Here is a 17,806-nt window from a genome sequence, read left to right as displayed (position 1 = left end):
TATTTATTGGGTGTCTATAATGATTCCTAGGCATTCTGTAACATGATTGTAGATTCATGTCAGAACAGACTGGAAACGGGAAACAAGCAACCTATCTTACAATCACTCACTTAGAAAATCCTTTTATTTCTTGTAAAGCAACATAAAAATTACAGGTCACTCTGGTTAAAGCCTCAGTTCATGCTCACATGCACAAGGGACCAATTCCCATATACAGTACAGGGCTTTGTATATGGTGCCTGAGCCACTAAAAGCAGGAGGGTACTTATTACCCAGAATTAACGCCACTCTGAGTATTTTCCATTATTAATTGTTTTAGAGCGGATAAGACAACACCTCCTACATTTGGCCACGCCTCCTTGTATTACTCTTACTATAGCTGTAAAAGCAAACTACCCTACGAGTATAGAACATTTTATGAAAGGGTTTGTTGGGTCGACACCTATTTAGATTGACACTCATTAGGTCGACCACTATTGGTCGACAGGCAGTGGGTTGACATATGGGGGGAAAGTCGACATGGTCGGCAGGTCAAAATGGACAGGTTGACATGGAAAAAGGTCAACATGAGTTTTTTAAAGTCTTTTTGGTGTTGTTTTCTTCGTAAAGTCACCGGGAACGGAACCCAAATCAGTGCACTGTGTCCCCGCGCATGGCTCGCTTCGCTCAACATGCTTCAAGCAAGGGGGGTAATTCTGAGTTGATTGCAGCAGTTTTTTTGTCAGCAGTTGGGCAAAACCATGTGCACTGCAGGGGAGGCAGATATAACATGTGCAGAGAGAGTTAGATTTGGGTGGGTTATTTTGTTTCTGTTCAGGGTAAATACTGGCTGCTTTATTTTTACACTGCAATTTAGATTGCAGATTGAACTCACCACACCCAAATCTATCTCTCTCTCTGCACATGTTATATCTGCCTTCCCTGCAGTACACATGGTTTTGCCCAACTGCTAACAAAAAGCCTGCAGCAATCAACTCAGAATTACCCCCATGGATGAAAAAGTAAAAAAAAATGAATAAAAAAATAAAAATGTTTAAAAACTCATGTTGACCTTTTCATGTGTCGACCTTTGCCACGTCGACCTAATGCTCATGTCAACCTTTTGCAGGTTGCGACCTTATGTATGTTGACCAATAGTGGTCGACAAATTGAGTGTCGACCTAAGTAAGGTCGACCTAAGGACCCAACATTTTTCTGGTGGGTGTGCTACACTTACATGTGCATGCCCCCATTGTAAATAACTAAAGCTCGCACACCTCTGACCCTCCACTACAGGTGTGGCGGTGACAAATTCTGCAGTTCCTATTACACCATCACAGGCTTCTATCCTCCAATCCCTTGGCATTTTAAAAAGAAAACACAGGCGCATTCATGGGAAGCGAGCAGGCCGGAAATTTATTTCCCCCGGTGACCATCTAAATCCTTTGCCTACCTGCTCACCCCCAGATTCAAAGAACAATCAATTAGAAGTGATACCCAAAAGACGGCCCTGTGCTTGGAATAACCTAACTGTTAATTCTCGCTTTGTGACCCCCATACCCTGGAGATGGAAAGGTATTTCTACAAGAAATTGCAGACACTGGGGTAAATTTACTAACATTCGTAATTTTCGGGAAAAGGTCAAAGTTCAATCACGAATGACATCGAAAGTGTAAAACTGCAACTTTTTGAATTGATTACGACTAATTTACTAAGCTGTCGTATTCGGGTTTTTCTTTTGTACCGATGCCATTCGTTTTTTTTTTTTTACGGCAGTGATTAGCAAAACACTGCCGACTTTTTTTACAATGAATCTCGGCCGGATCTGTGTGATCCGTGCTGGGGTTCATTTTTTTTTTTTTTTTAAATTAAACAATGTAAAATCTTAAAAAAAAAATGCGTGGGGTCCCCCCTCCTAAGCATAACCAGCCTCGGGCTCTTTGAGCCGATCCTGGTTGCAGAAATATGGGGAAAAAAATGACAGGGGTTCCCCCATATTTAAGCAACCAGCATCGGGCTCTGCGCCTGGTCCTGGTCCCAAAAATACGGGGGACAAAAAGAGTAGGGGTCCCCCGTATTTTTAAAACCAGCACCGGGCTCCACTAGCTGGACAGATAATGCCACAGCCGGGGGTCACTTTTATATAGTGCCCTGCGGCCGTGGCATCAAAAATCCAACTAGTCACCCCTGGCCGGGGTACCCTGGGGGAGTGGGGACCCCTTCAATCAAGGGGTCCCCCCCCCCAGCCACCCAAGGGCCAGGGGTGAAGCCCGAGGCTGTCCCCCCCATCCAATGGGCTGCGGATGGGGGGGCTGATAGCCTTTGTTGAAAATGAAAAGATATTGTTTTTAGTAGCAGTACTACAAGTCCCAGCAAGCCTCCCCCGCATGCTGGTACTTGGAGAACCACAAGTACCAGCATGCGGCGGAAAAACGGGCCCGCTGGTACCTGTAGTACTACTACTAAAAAAATACCCAAAAAAACACAAGACACACACACCTTGAAAGTATAATTTTATTACATACATACACACAAACATACAAACATACTTACCTTATGTTCACACGCAGGTCGGTCCTCTTCTCCAGTAGTATCCAAGGGGTACCTGTTGAAAAAATTCTACTCACCAGATCCAAGGTCCCAGGGTCCTCGGGGCATCCATGTTTAATCCACGTACTTGAATAAAATAACAAACCGCATACACGAGCCACGAACTGAAAGGGGCCCCATGTTTTCACATGGGACTCCTTTCCCCGAATGCCAGAAACCCACTCTGACTTCTGTCTAAGTGGGTTTCTTCAGCCAATCAGGGAGCGCCACATTGTAGCACTCTCCTGATCGGCTGTGTGCTCCTGTACTGAGTGACAGGCGGCACACGGCAGTATTACAATGTAGCGCCTATGCGCTACATTGTAACCAATGCTGGGAACTTTCTGCCCTGCGGTTGACCTAAAGTGACGTCACCGCTGAGCAGAAAGTTCCCAGCATTGGTTACAATGTAGCGCATAGGCGCTACATTGTAACACTGCCGTGTGCCGCCTGTCAGTGAGGACAGGAGCACACAGCTGATCAGGAGAGTGCTACAACGTGGCGCTCCCTGATTGGCTGAAGAAACCCACTTAGACAGAAGTCAGAGTGGGTTTCTGGCATTCGGGGAAAGGAGTCCCATGTGAAAACATGGGGCCCCTTTCAGTTCGTGGCTCGTGTATGCGGTTTGTTATTTTATTCAAGTACGTGGATTAAACATGGATGCCCCGAGGACCCTGGGACCTTGGATCTGGTGAGTAGAATTTTTTCAACAGGTACCCCTTGGATACTACTGGAGAAGAGGACCGACCTGCGTGTGAACATAAGGTAAGTATGTTTGTATGTTTGTGTGTATGTATGTAATAAAATTATACTTTCAAGGTGTGTGTGTCTTGTGTTTTTATGGGTATTTTTTTAGTAGTAGTACTACAGGTACCAGCGGGCCCGTTTTTCCGCCGCATGCTGGTACTTGTGGTTCTCCAAGTACCAGCATGCGGGGGAGGCTTGCTGGGACTTGTAGTACTGCTACTAAAAACAATATCTTTTCATTTACAACAAAGGCTATCAGCCTCCCCATCCGCAGCCCATTGGATGGGGGGGGACAGCCTCGGGCTTCACCCCTGGCCCTTGGGTGGCTGGGGGGGGGGACCCCTTGATTGAAGGGGTCCCCACTCCCCCAGGGTACCCCGGCCAGGGGTGACTAGTTGGATTTTTGATGCCACGGCCGCAGGGCACTATATAAAAGTGACCCCCGGCTGTGGCATTATCTGTCCAGCTAGTGGAGCCCGGTGCTGGTTTTAAAAATACGGGGGACCCCTACTCTTTTTGTCCCCCGTATTTTTGGAACCAGGACCAGGCGCAGAGCCCGATGCTGGTTGCTTAAATATGGGGGAACCCCTGTCATTTCCCCCCCCATATTTTTGCAACCAGGATCGGCTCAAAGAGCCTGAGGCTGGTTATGCTTAGGAGGGGGGACCCCACGCATTTTTTTTGGAGAAAATAAGCACTTTCCCACCCCTTCCCACTGATACACATGCACGGATCTCATGGATCCCTGCATGCCTATGCAATCACGGCTCAAAAAAGCAGGTCTGATTTTTTTTAGCACTTTTTGCGATTTGTAATTTTTCACGGCAGTGTTTTCCTCTTTGGAGATTTGCACTTTTTAGTAAATGACCGAGTTCTACTAATTTGCTGGCGTATTTTGACCGATGGTGTATTCATTCGTATTTTTTTACAACTACTTCCAAAAAAATACGAATGCCCTCATCTCTGCCGTGATTTGAGTTTAGTAAATGACCGAGATGACACTTTGAAGAAAAAACGGCATCTCGGTCAAAATCGGGACCTTAGTAAATTTACCCCACTGTTGCTGGCCTGGTTCTGGAACATCAAAGATGGCTCATCCTCTGGGATTTCAATGCATGGGTGGATGATTAGCTCTCACGCCTTGGCCAAGACCTCCTGTGCACAATGAATGGTCTGGGCTTCACATAAAAGTGGTCACACTCTTGATCTTGTCTTCCAGATTGCATTAGAAGTCACTGACCTAAAAATAAACCCAGTCATCTGGTCAAACCACCACTCCCTTTGGTTCTCAGTTGTGGGTGGTCTTCAGTATGCCGAATGTCGGGATCCCGGCGCACAGTATACCGGCGCCGGAATCCCGACACCCGGCATACCGACAGATATTCTCCCTCATGGGGGTCCATGACCCCCCTGGAGGGAGAATTAATAGCGTGGCGCACGCAGCGCGCCACCGTGCCCACAGCGTGGCGAGCGCAGCGAGCCTGCAAGGGGCTCCTTTGCGCTCGCCACGCTGTCACTATGCCGGCGGTCAGGCTCCCGGTGCCGGTATGCTGATCGCCGGGAGCCCGGCCGCTGGCATACCATACTACACCCCTCAGTTGCAACCAATCAAATAAGATATCTGCCTGTGGAGTTGACCAGGTATCAACCAAGGAGAAGTATGACTCCCCAGGCTCTTGCAGCAAATCTCTATCTCTCTGCTACACTGGGTGCTTGTGAAAATCCCTGTTCCCTAGTCCGTTATTATAATAGGGATGTTATGGATGCAATTGATATTATCGCCACTATGCGTACAAGACCTCGTAAGCCCCAACGTCGAGCTCCCTGGTTCGACAACAGTGTTAGTGAGCTCAAGAAAAGGGGGTGTAGATTGGAAAGACGATGGAGGAAGACTAACCTAGTGGATGACAAAATAAAACTAATAAAGCATAACGAAGAATATCAATCGACAATTACTCGTAAGAAATCACAGTTCCTGTCAAATGAGATCACGGCAGCAAACAATAGGTCAGCTCAACTTTTCCGCACAGTGGAGATACTTTGCAAGCCAGCATGCCTGCAGACTGATGAGACCCTCTCCCAGGCAAGATGCAACGAGTTTGCAAACTTCTTTGCAGATAAAATATCCACCATCCAGGCTCGACTCTCCACAGTGCCATCAAATGAGTGCCAAACTACAAAGCGTGCCAATATAAGCCACCTGCCTTCATGGACCAGCTTTGACCCAGTGGATGTAAAGGGCACTGCTGAAATTGCTCAGATTTTGCGTCCCACCACCTGTGATCTGGACACGGCATCAACCAAGCTTCTAATAGGTTGTATGGATATAAGTGGTCCTGTCTTTGCAAAAATTGTTCAATGCTCTTTGCATACAGCCATTTTTCCTGGACCCCTAAAGGAAGGAATTGTTAGACCTCTTCTTAAAAAACATAATTTAGATACCGACTGCATGACCAACTACAGACCTGTATCAAACCTTTCTTTCCTAGGAAAGGTTTTTGAGAAAGTGGTTGCAAATCAACTGGAAACTGGACAACCCATGAAATTATGATCCATTCCAATCAGGGTTCAGGAGAAGACATAGCACTGAAACAGCCCTGGTGTGTGTGTTAAATGATCTTCTGATGGCAAGAGACAGAGGTAACTGTTCAATATGAATCCTTCTGGATCTCTCTGCAGCATTTGATACCGTGGACCATGGGCTTCTGATTGAGTGACTGATACATTTTTGTGGACTGGATGGCACAGTCCTAAGCCGGGTGAAATCGTTTCTCACAGGCAGGTCACAGAGAGTATCGTCTGGAGTATAATCATCACCATCAGTGCCATTGCCATGTGGTGTCCCACAAGGTTCTATACTATCTATACCCCATGCTTTTTGCAGTATACATGCTCCCACTGGGTGAAATAATCAGGCGCCATGGCCTGGTCTACCACTGCTATGCAGATGATACACAACTGTACTTGTCCTTTGATCCGGGCACTGATAACTCAATAGCAACCCTAAATGGCTGTCTAGCTGAGCTCCAGGAGTGGATGAGCACCATTTGGCTGCGACTGAACCCGGATAAAACAGAGGTCCTTATGATAGGACCGCGAAATCAAAGGACAACACTGCAGCATAGCCAACAACTGGACGTACACTCGAGGACTCACATTTACAAACCACAGATCATGTGCGGAATCTTGGTGTTGTCCTGGATGGTGGCTTGACACTTAAACATCAGATATCAGCCCCAATCAAATCATCGAGATTTTAGTCACGTGGCTCCTACTCTATGTAACTCACAGTGCGAGAGGCCCCAACTATAGAATCCTTCAAAAGTAGACTCAAGACTTTCCTGTTTACTCAAGCATTTCCATAATGTCCCTTTAGTATCTTCGTGCTTCTGTATTGTATGAAAAGCTGTTCTGTACTTCATTATTTTCTGTACTATATTATGCTATGTATCTGTTAAGGGCTTTGAGTCCTATTGGAGAAAGAGCGCTATATAAATAAAATTATTATTATTATTATTATTATTATTATTATTAATAAGTACAAATCATGTGGAACTCAAAATTCTGATTTTATTTATTAGGCCCATTATATGAGCACTTGTGAAATAAATTGTTATGTTTTTCACTTTCTTGTATTGATGAGGCATGGACAAAACCCAACAACAAAGAACCAAAGTTCTAAAATATATGGCTAGTGACTAACTACTGGGAGTCATTCAATAGAGGCACATCTTCCCTGGATCATTAAATGCTACTTCCTAAAGTGAAGCCACGTGATCCTGAATTCTACGTTATTTGTTTACACCCCATAATGAACATTGTAGCAAAAATTATAGTTATGTTAGATAACAAGATAATAAAACTAGAGGGTCTGTGACTCCAAAGGGTCTGTGACAACAAAAAGGTCGACACACCTTAGGTTGACGCCAATTGGTCTACACACCGTAGGTCGACATCTACAAAATGTCGACATTGACAAAAGGACGACAGGAACAAGGTCGACATGGAAAAAGATCGACATGAGTTTTTATGTTTTTTTGGTGTCATTTTCTTCGTAGAGTGACCGGGAACCCCAATTAGTGCACTGCATCCCCACGCATGGCTTGCTTCGCTCGGCACAGATTACCATTCCAATCGTAGTCCACGTGGATCGTTAAGTATGAACAGGTTCCAAAAAAGAAAAAAATTGTGAAAAACTCATGTCGACCTTTTTTAATGTCGACCTTGTTCCTATCGACCTTTTTTCCATGTCGACCTTGCCCACGACGACCTTTTGTCCATGTTGACCTTTTGCCCATGTCGACCTAAGGTGTGTCGACCAATTGGCGTTGACCTAAGGTGTGTCGACCTTTTTGTTGTTGACCTGGAGTCCGGATACCAAAACTAGAATATTTACACCATACAGTATATATAACAGGTATTCACACCACTCATGTATTATAATGAGAATTACACCAAAATTATTCTAAGCATATTAAGTGGTTCTGTGCAACTGCAAATGGTAATCTCAGCCTTCCCTTTATGCCCCTCCATGCGATGGAATGTACGAGCGCTGAGACACCCACTTTCAGGACCGGTTGCCTGTGCTATTGCGATGGAGATTGTAAACATGCCAACACTGACGTAACACTGGTTGCATTATCAACATCTGCGGTAGCTTAGGGCCTACTCTAGTTACTCTTCTCAAGTCCAACAAACATGGACTCTGAAGCAGTGGATTTGCAATTAAGAATGCAGAAGCGTACCCAGACATGCCTGTGAAACTGATCCTTTTTGCGTTCATTTTAGGCACCTTCCAGTCTCCACCTTGAAACGCACAGGGATTGTAAATCCCTTCTCAAGTGTAATAGGCCCTACGCACTGGCAGATAATACTGCAAGATATGAACGATCTTGTTCATTAATGAACCAGATAACGTTCATATCTTTCAGTGTGGAAGCACCAGCGATGAACGATGCGCGGCCCCGCGCTCGTTCATCACTGGTGCCCCGTCGGCTGTGCATGTAGGTCAATATGGACGATTTTGTCCATATTTGCCTGCATTTCTATGGAGACGGCTGACGGGGGGAGTGAGGAAATTTGCCTGCATTTCTATGGAGACGGCTGACGGGGGGAGTGAAGAAACTTCACTCCCCCGTCACTGCCCCCCCCCCCCCCCCCCGCCACCGGGTCGCCCGTCGGCCGTATCCGCCGTTGGGCAGCTCGGCGGCGGATCACCAAATCTGTAGGGCTCTTTAGCGAATGCCATCGAAAACCTGGGTGGTCATTCCGAGTTGTTCGCTCGCAAGGCGATTTTAGCAGAGTTGCACACGCTAAGCCGCCGCCTACTGGGAGTGAATCTTAGCTTCTTAAAATTGCGTACGAAAGATTCGCAATATTGCGATTACAAACTTCTTAGCAGTTTCAGAGTAGCTTCAGACTTACTCGGCATCTGCGATCAGTTCAGTGCTTGTCGTTCCTGGTTTGACGTCACAAACACACCCAGCGTTCGCCCAGACACTCCTCCGTTTCTCCAGCCACTCCCACGTTTTTTCCGGAAACGGTAGCGTTTTTTCCCACACGCCCATAAAACGGGCTGTTTCCGCCCAGAAACACCCATTTCCTGTCAATCACACTACGATCGCCAGAGCGTAGAAAAAGCCGTGAGTAAAATACCTAACTTCATAGCAAAATTACTTGGCGCAGTCGCAGTGCGGACATTGCGCATGCGCACTAAGCGGAAAATCGCTGCGATGCGATGAAATTTACAGAGCGAACAACTCGGAATGACCACCCTGGTCCGTTCATGCGCAGTAAAGGTTTCCAGGCCTCTTTGTACATACGCAATAGTAAAACATCATTTAATTGTGGAAACATAGAGCCAGATTCATACCTGATCGCTCCTCTGCGAATTTGCAGAGATTTACAATCACATAGTCGCCGCCCAAACAGAGTGAATACTCTGAATCGGTGCCCACTGACCTTAAGAGTTCAAACCTAGGATATACATAGTCAGAGAAGTAGTACTGTGCAGATGACTTTAAAATAAGAATTTACTTACCGATAATTCTATTTCTCGTAGTCCGTAGTGGATGCTGGGGACTCCGTCAGGACCATGGGGATTAGCGGCTCCGCAGGAGACAGGGCACAAAAATAAAAGCTTTAGGACTAGGTGGTGTGCACTGGCTCCTCCCCTATGACCCTCCTCCAAGCCTCAGTTAGGATACTGTGCCCGGACGAGCGTACACAATAAGGAAGGATTTTGAATCCCGGGTAAGACTCATACCAGCCACACCAATCACACTGTACAACTTGTGATCTGAACACAGTTAACAGCATGATAACAGAGGAGCCTCTGAAAAGATGGCTCACAACAATAATAACCCGATTTTTGTAACAATAACTATGTACAAGTATTGCAGACAATCCGCACTTGGGATGGGCGCCCAGCATCCACTACGGACTACGAGAAATAGAATTATCGGTAAGTAAATTCTTATTTTCTCTGACGTCCTAAGTGGATGCTGGGGACTCCGTCAGGACCATGGGGATTATACCAAAGCTCCCAAACGGGCGGGAGAGTGCGGATGACTCTGCAGCACCGAATGAGAGAACTCCAGGTCCTCCTCAGCCAGGGTATCAAATTTGTAGAATTTTGCAAACGTGTTTGCCCCTGACCAAGTAGCAGCTCGGCAAAGTTGTAAAGCCGAGACCCCTCGGGCAGCCGCCCAAGATGAGCCCACCTTCCTTGTGGAATGGGCATTTACAGATTTTGGCTGTGGCAGGCCTGCCACAGAATGTGCAAGCTGAATTGTACTACAAATCCAACGAGCAATCGTCTGCTTAGAAGCAGGAGCACCCAGCTTGTTGGGTGCATACAGGATAAACAGCGAGTCAATTTTCCTGACTCCAGCCGTCCTGGAAACATATATTTTCAGGGCCCTGACAACGTCTAGCAACTTGGAGTCCTCCAAGTCCCTAGTAGCCGCAGGCACCACAATAGGTTGGTTCAGGTGAAACGCTGACACCACCTTAGGGAGAAACTGGGGACGAGTCCGCAGTTCTGCCCTGTCCGAATGGAAAATCAGATATGGGCTTTTGTGAGACAAAGCCGCCAATTCTGACACTCGCCTGGCCGAGGCCAGGGCCAACAGCATGGTCACTTTCCATGTGAGATATTTCAAATCCACAGATTTGAGCGGTTCAAACCAATGTGATTTGAGGAATCCCAGAACTACGTTGAGATCCCACGGTGCCACTGGAGGCACAAAAGGGGGTTGTATATGCAGTACTCCCTTGACGAATGTCTGGACTTCAGGAACTGAAGCCAATTCTTTCTGGAAGAAAATCGACAGGGCCGAAATTTGAACCTTAATGGACCCCAATTTGAGGCCCATAGACACTCCTGTTTGCAGGAAATGCAGGAATCGACCAAGTTGAAATTCCTCCGTGGGGGCCTTCCTGGCCTCACACCACGCAACATATTTTCGCCAAATGCGGTGATAATGTTGTGCGGTCACCTCCTTCCTGGCTTTGACCAGGGTAGGTATGACCTCTTCCGGAATGCCTTTTTCCCTTAGGATCCGGCGTTCAACCGCCATGCCGTCAAACGCAGCCGCGGTAAGTCTTGGAACAGACAGGGTCCTTGCTGAAGCAAGTCCCTTCTTAGCGGCAGAGGCCATGGGTCCTCTGTGAGCATCTCTTGAAGTTCCGGGAACCAAGTCCTTCTTGGCCAATCCGGAGCCACAAGTATAGTTCTTACTCCTCTCCGTCTTATAATTCTCAGTACCTTGGGTATGAGAGGCAGAGGAGGGAACACATACACTGACTGGTACACCCACGGTGTTACCAGAGCGTCCACAGCTATTGCCTGAGGGTCCCTTGACCTGGCGCAATACCTGTCCAGTTTTTTGTTGAGGCGGGACGCCATCATGTCCACCTTTGGTCTTTCCCAACGGTTCACAATCATGTGGAAGACTTCCGGATGAAGTCCCCACTCTCCCGGGTGGAGATCGTGCCTGCTGAGGAAGTCTGCTTCCCAGTTGTCCACTCCCGGAATGAACACTGCTGACAGTGCTATCACATGATTTTCCGCCCAGCGGAGAATCCTTGCAGCTTCTGCCATTGCCCTCCTGCTTCTTGTGCCGCCCTGTCTGTTTACGTGGGCGACTGCCGTGATGTTGTCCGACTGGATCAGCACCGGTTGACCTTGAAGCAGAGGTCTTGCTAGGCTTAGAGCATTGTAAATTGCCCTTAACTCCAGTATGTTTATGTGAAGTGAAGTCTCCAGACTTGACCACACTCCCTGGAAATTTCTTCCCTGTGTGACTGCTCCCCAGCCCCTCAGGCTGGCATCCGTGGTCACCAGGACCCAGTCCTGAATGCCGAATCTGCGGCCCTCTAGTAGATGAGCACTCTGCAGCCACCACAGAAGAGACACCCTTGTCCTTGGAGACAGGGTTATCCGCTGATGCATCTGAAGATGCGATCCGGACCATTTGTCCAGCAGATCCCACTGAAAAGTTCTTGCGTGAAATCTGCCGAATGGAATCGCTTCGTAGGAAGCCACCATTTTTCCCAGGACCCTTGTGCAATAATGCACTGACACTTTTCCTGGTTTTAGGAGGTTCCTGACTAGCTCGGATAACTCCCTGGCTTTCTCCTCCGGGAGAAACACCTTTTTCTGGACTGTGTCCAGAATCATCCCTAGGAACAGCAGACGTGTCGTCGGGATCAGCTGCGATTTTGGAATATTTAGAATCCACCCGTGCTGTTGTAGCAGTATCCGAGATAGTGCTACTCCGACCTCCAACTGTTCCCTGGACTTTGCCCTTATCAGGAGATCGTCCATGTAAGGGATAATTAAGACGCCTTTTCTTCGAAGAAGAATCATCATTTCGGCCATTACCTTGGTAAAGACCCGGGGTGCCGTGGACAATCCAAACGGCAGCGTCTGAAACTGATAGTGACAGTTCTGTACTACGAACCTGAGGTACCCTTGGTGAGAAGGGCAAATTGGGACATGGAGGTAAGCATCCTTGATGTCCAGGGACACCATATAGTCCCCTTCTTCCAGGTTCGCTATCACTGCTCTGAGTGACTCCATCTTGAATTTGAACCTTTGTATGTAAGTGTTCAAAGATTTCAGATTTAAAATAGGTCTCACCGAGCCGTCTGGCTTCGGTACCACAAATAGTGTGGAATAATACCCCTTTCCCTGTTGTAGGAGGGGTACTCTTATTATCACCTGCTGGGAATACAGCTTGTGAATTGCTTCCAATACTGCCTCCCTGTCGGAGGGAGACGTTGGTAAAGCAGACTTCAGGAACCTGCGAGGGGGAGACGTCTCGAATTCCAATCTGTACCCCTGGGATACTACCTGTAGGATCCAGGGGTCCACTTGCGAGTGAGCCCACTGCGCGCTGAAACTCTTGAGACGACCCCCCACCGCACCTGAGTCCGCTTGTAAGGCCCCAGCGTCATGCTGAGGACTTGGCAGAAGCGGTGGAGGGCTTCTGTTCCTGGGAAGGGGCTGCCTGCTGCAGTCTTTTTCCCTTTCCTCTACCCCGGGGCAGATATGACTGGCCTTTTGCCCGCTTGCCCTTATGGGGACGAAAGGACTGAGGCTGAAAAGACGGTGTCTTTTTCTGCTGAGAGGCGACTTGGGGTAAAAAGGTGGATTTTCCAGCTGTTGCCGTGGCCACCAGGTCCGATAGACCGACCCCAAATAACTCCTCCCCTTTATACGGCAATACTTCCATGTGCCGTTTGGAATCCGCATCACCTGACCATTGTCGTGTCCATAAACATCTTCTGGCAGAAATGGACATCGCACTTACTCTTGATGCCAGAGTGCAAATATCCCTCTGTGCATCACGCATATATAGAAATGCATCCTTTAAATGCTCTATAGTCAATAAAATACTGTCCCTGTCAATATTTTCAGTCAGGGACTCCGACCAAGCCACCCCAGCGCTGCACATCCAGGCTGAGGCAATTGCTGGTCGCAGTATAACACCAGTATGTGTGTATATACTTTTTAGGACATTTTCCAGCTTCCTATCAGCTGGCTCCTTGAGGGCGGCCGTATCCGGAGATGGTAACGCCACTTGTTTTGATAAGCGTGTGAGTGCCTTATCCACCCTAGGGGGTGTTTCCCAACGCGCCCTAACTTCTGGCGGGAAAGGGTATAATGCCAATAATTTCTTTGATATCAGCAATTTTTTATCGGGGGAAACCCACGCATCATCACACACTTCATTTAATTCATCTGATTCAGGAAAAACTACGGGTAGTTTTTTCACACCCCACATAATACCCTTTTTTGTGGTACTTGTAGTATCAGAAATATGCAAAGCCTCCTTCATTGCCGTGATCATGTAACGTGTGGCCCTACTGGAAAATACGTTTGTTTCTTCACCGTCGACACTGGAGTCAGTGTCCGTGTCTGTGTCGACCGACTGAGGTAATGGGCGCTTTAGAGCCCCTGACGGTGTTTGAGACGCCTGGACAGGCACTAACTGATTTGCCGGCTGTCTCATGTCGTCAACAGTTTTTTGTAAAGTGCTGACACTATCACGTAATTCCTTAAATAAGACCATCCAGTCAGGTGTCGACTCCCTAGGGGGTGACATCACTAATACAGGCAATTGCTCCGCCTCCACACCATTTTCCTCCTCATACATGTCGACACACGCGTACCGACACACAGCACACACACAGGGAATGCTCTGATAGAGGACAGGACCCCACTAGCCCTTTGGGGAGACAGAGGGAGAGTTTGCCAGCACACACCAGAGCGCTATATATGTATAGGGACAACCTTATAAGTAAGTGTTTCTCCCTTATAGCTGCTATATATGTTTATATGCCAAAATAGTGCCCCCCCCCCCTCTCTTTTTTACCCTGTTTCTGTAGTGCAGGACTGCAGGGGAGAGTCAGGGAGACGTCCTTCCAGCGGAGCTGTGAGGGAAAATGGCGCTTGTGTGCTGAGGAGATAGGCTCCGCCCCCTTCACGGCGGCCTTTCTCCCGCTTTTTATGAGGTAAAATGGCAGGGGATAAATACATCCATATAGCCCAGGAGCTATATGTGATGTATTTTTAGCCATATATAGCCATTTTTAGCCATATATAGTGTTTACATTGCGTCTCAGGGCGCCCCCCCCCAGCGCCCTGCACCCTCAGTGACCGGAGTGTGAAGTGTGCTGAGAGCAATGGCGCACAGCTGCAGTGCTGTGCGCTACCTTTCTTGAAGACAGGACGTCTTCTGCCGCCGATTTCTGGACCTCTTCACTCTTCTGGCTCTGTAAGGGGGCCGGCGGCGCGGCTCCGGGACCCATCCATGGCTGGGCCTGTGATCGTCCCTCTGGAGCTAATGTCCAGTAGCCAAGAAGCCCAATCCACTCTGCACGCAGGTGAGTTCGCTTCTTCTCCCCTTAGTCCCTCGATGCAGTGAGCCTGTTGCCAGCAGGACTCACTGAAAATAAAAAACCTAAGTCTAACTTTTACTCTAAGCAGCTCAGGAGAGCCACCTAGATTGCACCCTTCTCGGCAGGGCACAAAAACCTAACTGAGGCTTGGAGGAGGGTCATAGGGGGAGGAGCCAGTGCACACCACCTAGTCCTAAAGCTTTTATTTTTGTGCCCTGTCTCCTGCGGAGCCGCTAATCCCCATGGTCCTGACGGAGTCCCCAGCATCCACTTAGGACGTCAGAGAAATACTGTATAAGAATAATGGACCCTAATCAGTAAGGATTGCAAATTCTGCATTTTAGAAGAATTTGCAATCCTTTTGCTCGCATGATGGGAGCCGCACATGGCAGGGCAAGGCTGCCCAGCATGCTAACCCCCGCTATTTCAGTCGCACAGCAATTTCAGCGTGATCGCAGAAACTGTGAATGCCTCCTGACTGCGACGGCAGGATGGGTGCTGCCATCCTTGTGATCTGAGCGGCTGCGTGTGACGTCATGCAGCCGCCCCGATCACGCCCATGCCACGCCCCCCGTTTGCCCCACCACGCCTCCATTTCCCTGACACCGCCCCTGCACTGCTCCGTCTGCGCATGCATCATCATTGTCTTTTTTGCGGTTGGATCGCGAGTTGTGATCAAACCTGAATAAGGCTCCATAATACTAAATTTACCGTCTAAATACATGGAAAGAGAGCTGGTGCCTAGTTTTTTTTTTTTTAATATATATTTTTATTGAGGTATTATCAAATACAGTACAGGAAAAGAGAAGTAAGTCATAAACAAAGGTACATGAGTCAGGATTTTCCTGTATAGTTATGTTTAGAAATAACAGTCAACAATCGACAAAAAGTGGATCACAACATATAATATTATCATCGAAGCCCAAAAGTCGTATCAGAATGATGAGTAAAAAGCAACACATCAAAAACATGTGGCATATTTCTGCACATAGTATTTGATTATTGGAAGCCTGGGGAGTGATCAAGAAAAAGCGATCGGTGGATCACCCACAGAAGTTTTTGTTAGGTACCATACGGTATTCTTTAAGCTATGGTGGAGTTGTTGCCTAACAAAGAGAGGTAGTGTATCTATATATGATTCCCACATTGTAAAGAATCATTCCCACCTTCTTTTCTTTTTGTAAAAGTGTTTCCATCCAATCCATCTTGAAAATAAAGTTGATCTTGGATAGGAACAGAGGTATTTGAGGAGGTGCACTATCCAACCAACCCTGGAGTATAGTCTTCCTTCCCGCCGCACTCAGTGCGAGTAGAAGTTTTTGCTTTCGGGAGTAATTCGTTGAGCAGGGTCAAATATACCCAGAATTTCCCATTCTGGAGTGAATGGAACATGGTTTATAAATTTGACTTCTGCGTATCTGCGGATTAGGTGCCAAAAATACCTGATTATGGGGCAAGCCCATAAACAATGACAGATATTAGCTTCCTCTTGTTGGCAGCGCAAGCAGACATGGCTCTCTGAGGTGCCCATATGATAACGTCTGAGCGGTGATAGATAAGTGTTGTGGTACGTGTTTAGGAACAGTTCCATATACATGCTGGCTGACAGGGTTTTTTGGGAATAGAGGAGAGCTTTCTCCAAGGTTGGTATTGATAGGGTCGGGAAGTATTGTAACCATTTTGACATACCCCCCCGATACTTTAGCATTATCTACAATGTCCCTCAAGACAGTTTAATGGACTGATATGGTTCTACGTTGAGGGGGCGGGATGGTCAGGAGGGAATCTATAGAATTTTTCCAGTCATTGTTAGAAAAGTGTTTCAATACATGTGATGCAAAAAACTTGAGCTGTAAGAACGCTAGTGGACAGGAACCCACCTTAGGGTGATCAGAGGTCAATTCCGTGAAAGTTAGAAGGCGTTTTTGGTCAATAGAGACCAATGACTGTAAAGTGCGAAAACCCGCTGAACTGCACGCAGTGAAAGGGTGAGCAACCATGCTGTCAAGAAAATTGGGATTACGAAGGAAAGGTAAATGCAAGGAGTAATATGCATTACAATCGCCGTTCTGATTGCTTTAATGGCATGGCGACCCTGGACAAATCCTGTTGGTCTGTCAGTAGGTGGGGGAGAATAGTTTGGAGACGCGAGGCCATGATTTTGGCCAGGAGCTTGTAATCAACATTTAATTAACTTGTGAAAATTAAACAGGGGTAACGTTACACAGTGACATGTACTCTTAGGGACAATTCTATCAAACCTGTAAAACCTGGAACTATTATGTGGAAATCAGACACAGGTGGCACTTATATAAAAGTCTTCTGTGAATAATATTTTAACACACTAATACTGTAATACATTACCTTGAAGACGCAGGCCTTTGCATTGAGGAAAAACAATTCCACCGTAGTGATTTCCTTCAGGAAGGTTATACTTTCAATGTAAAACCTGCAAGACAAAAATAAATGAGTTGTTTTATTTCACCGTCTCAATTGTCCACAAAAATCAAGACTCGCTCCTGCTGTTTGCACATTATAACACAATAATAATCCCACTGTTATATAGGACAATACGATTTATTTCTATTATGGTATGTCTGATAAAAATACTTAGAAGTACTACATCTCCCATGATGCGTTGGCAGACAAAGCTACAATAAAGCAACAGTCTATCAGCACCATGAAATATACTTGAAATAAAGTATTTCTACATTATGGGGGTCATTCAGATCCGGCCGCTATTGCTGCCCGCATTACGGTTGCAACGGCATACACATTACGGTCACATCCCCGATGGATGCGACCGCAATGCGATTGACAGCGACGGGCGTTTTCGGGCCGGTGATGCAGTGTTGGAGGGGGATGGAGCGGGGCGAATGGGGGTGGGGCGGGACAGTTTTCGGGGCGGCTACGTGTGCGCTGAAAAAGATTGCCACTGACCATCTGGCAGCACGCCAGGGGTCAACCTTAGTTCCGATGCGCCTGCAATTAGATTGTGGGCGCATCGGGAGGCGGCGTTACACATGCTGGGTAGTCGTGCCCTGTTCTGATGAATGCAGATCCGGATGAATGCAGATCCGGC

At 47.2% G+C, this 17,806-nt stretch overlaps 1 protein-coding gene across 1 annotated transcript in view; it reads right to left on the bottom strand.

Moving 5' to 3' along the window:
- Nucleotides 1–17,806, bottom strand: part of FRMD4B (FERM domain containing 4B) — a 326,444-nt gene that overhangs the window by 179,849 nt on the left and 128,789 nt on the right. Inside the window, exon 5 of the mRNA XM_063941063.1 lies at nucleotides 17,089–17,173. Coding sequence (XP_063797133.1) covers nucleotides 17,089–17,173 — 85 coding nt within the window. The remainder of the gene's footprint in view (nucleotides 1–17,088; nucleotides 17,174–17,806) is intronic.

The sequence above is a fragment of the Pseudophryne corroboree genome, chromosome 9 (assembly GCF_028390025.1).
Source record: "Pseudophryne corroboree isolate aPseCor3 chromosome 9, aPseCor3.hap2, whole genome shotgun sequence".
NCBI lineage: Eukaryota > Metazoa > Chordata > Amphibia > Anura > Myobatrachidae > Pseudophryne > Pseudophryne corroboree.
Note: the sequence above shows the minus strand (reverse complement) of the source record. Positions and strands in the feature narration are given on the sequence as shown.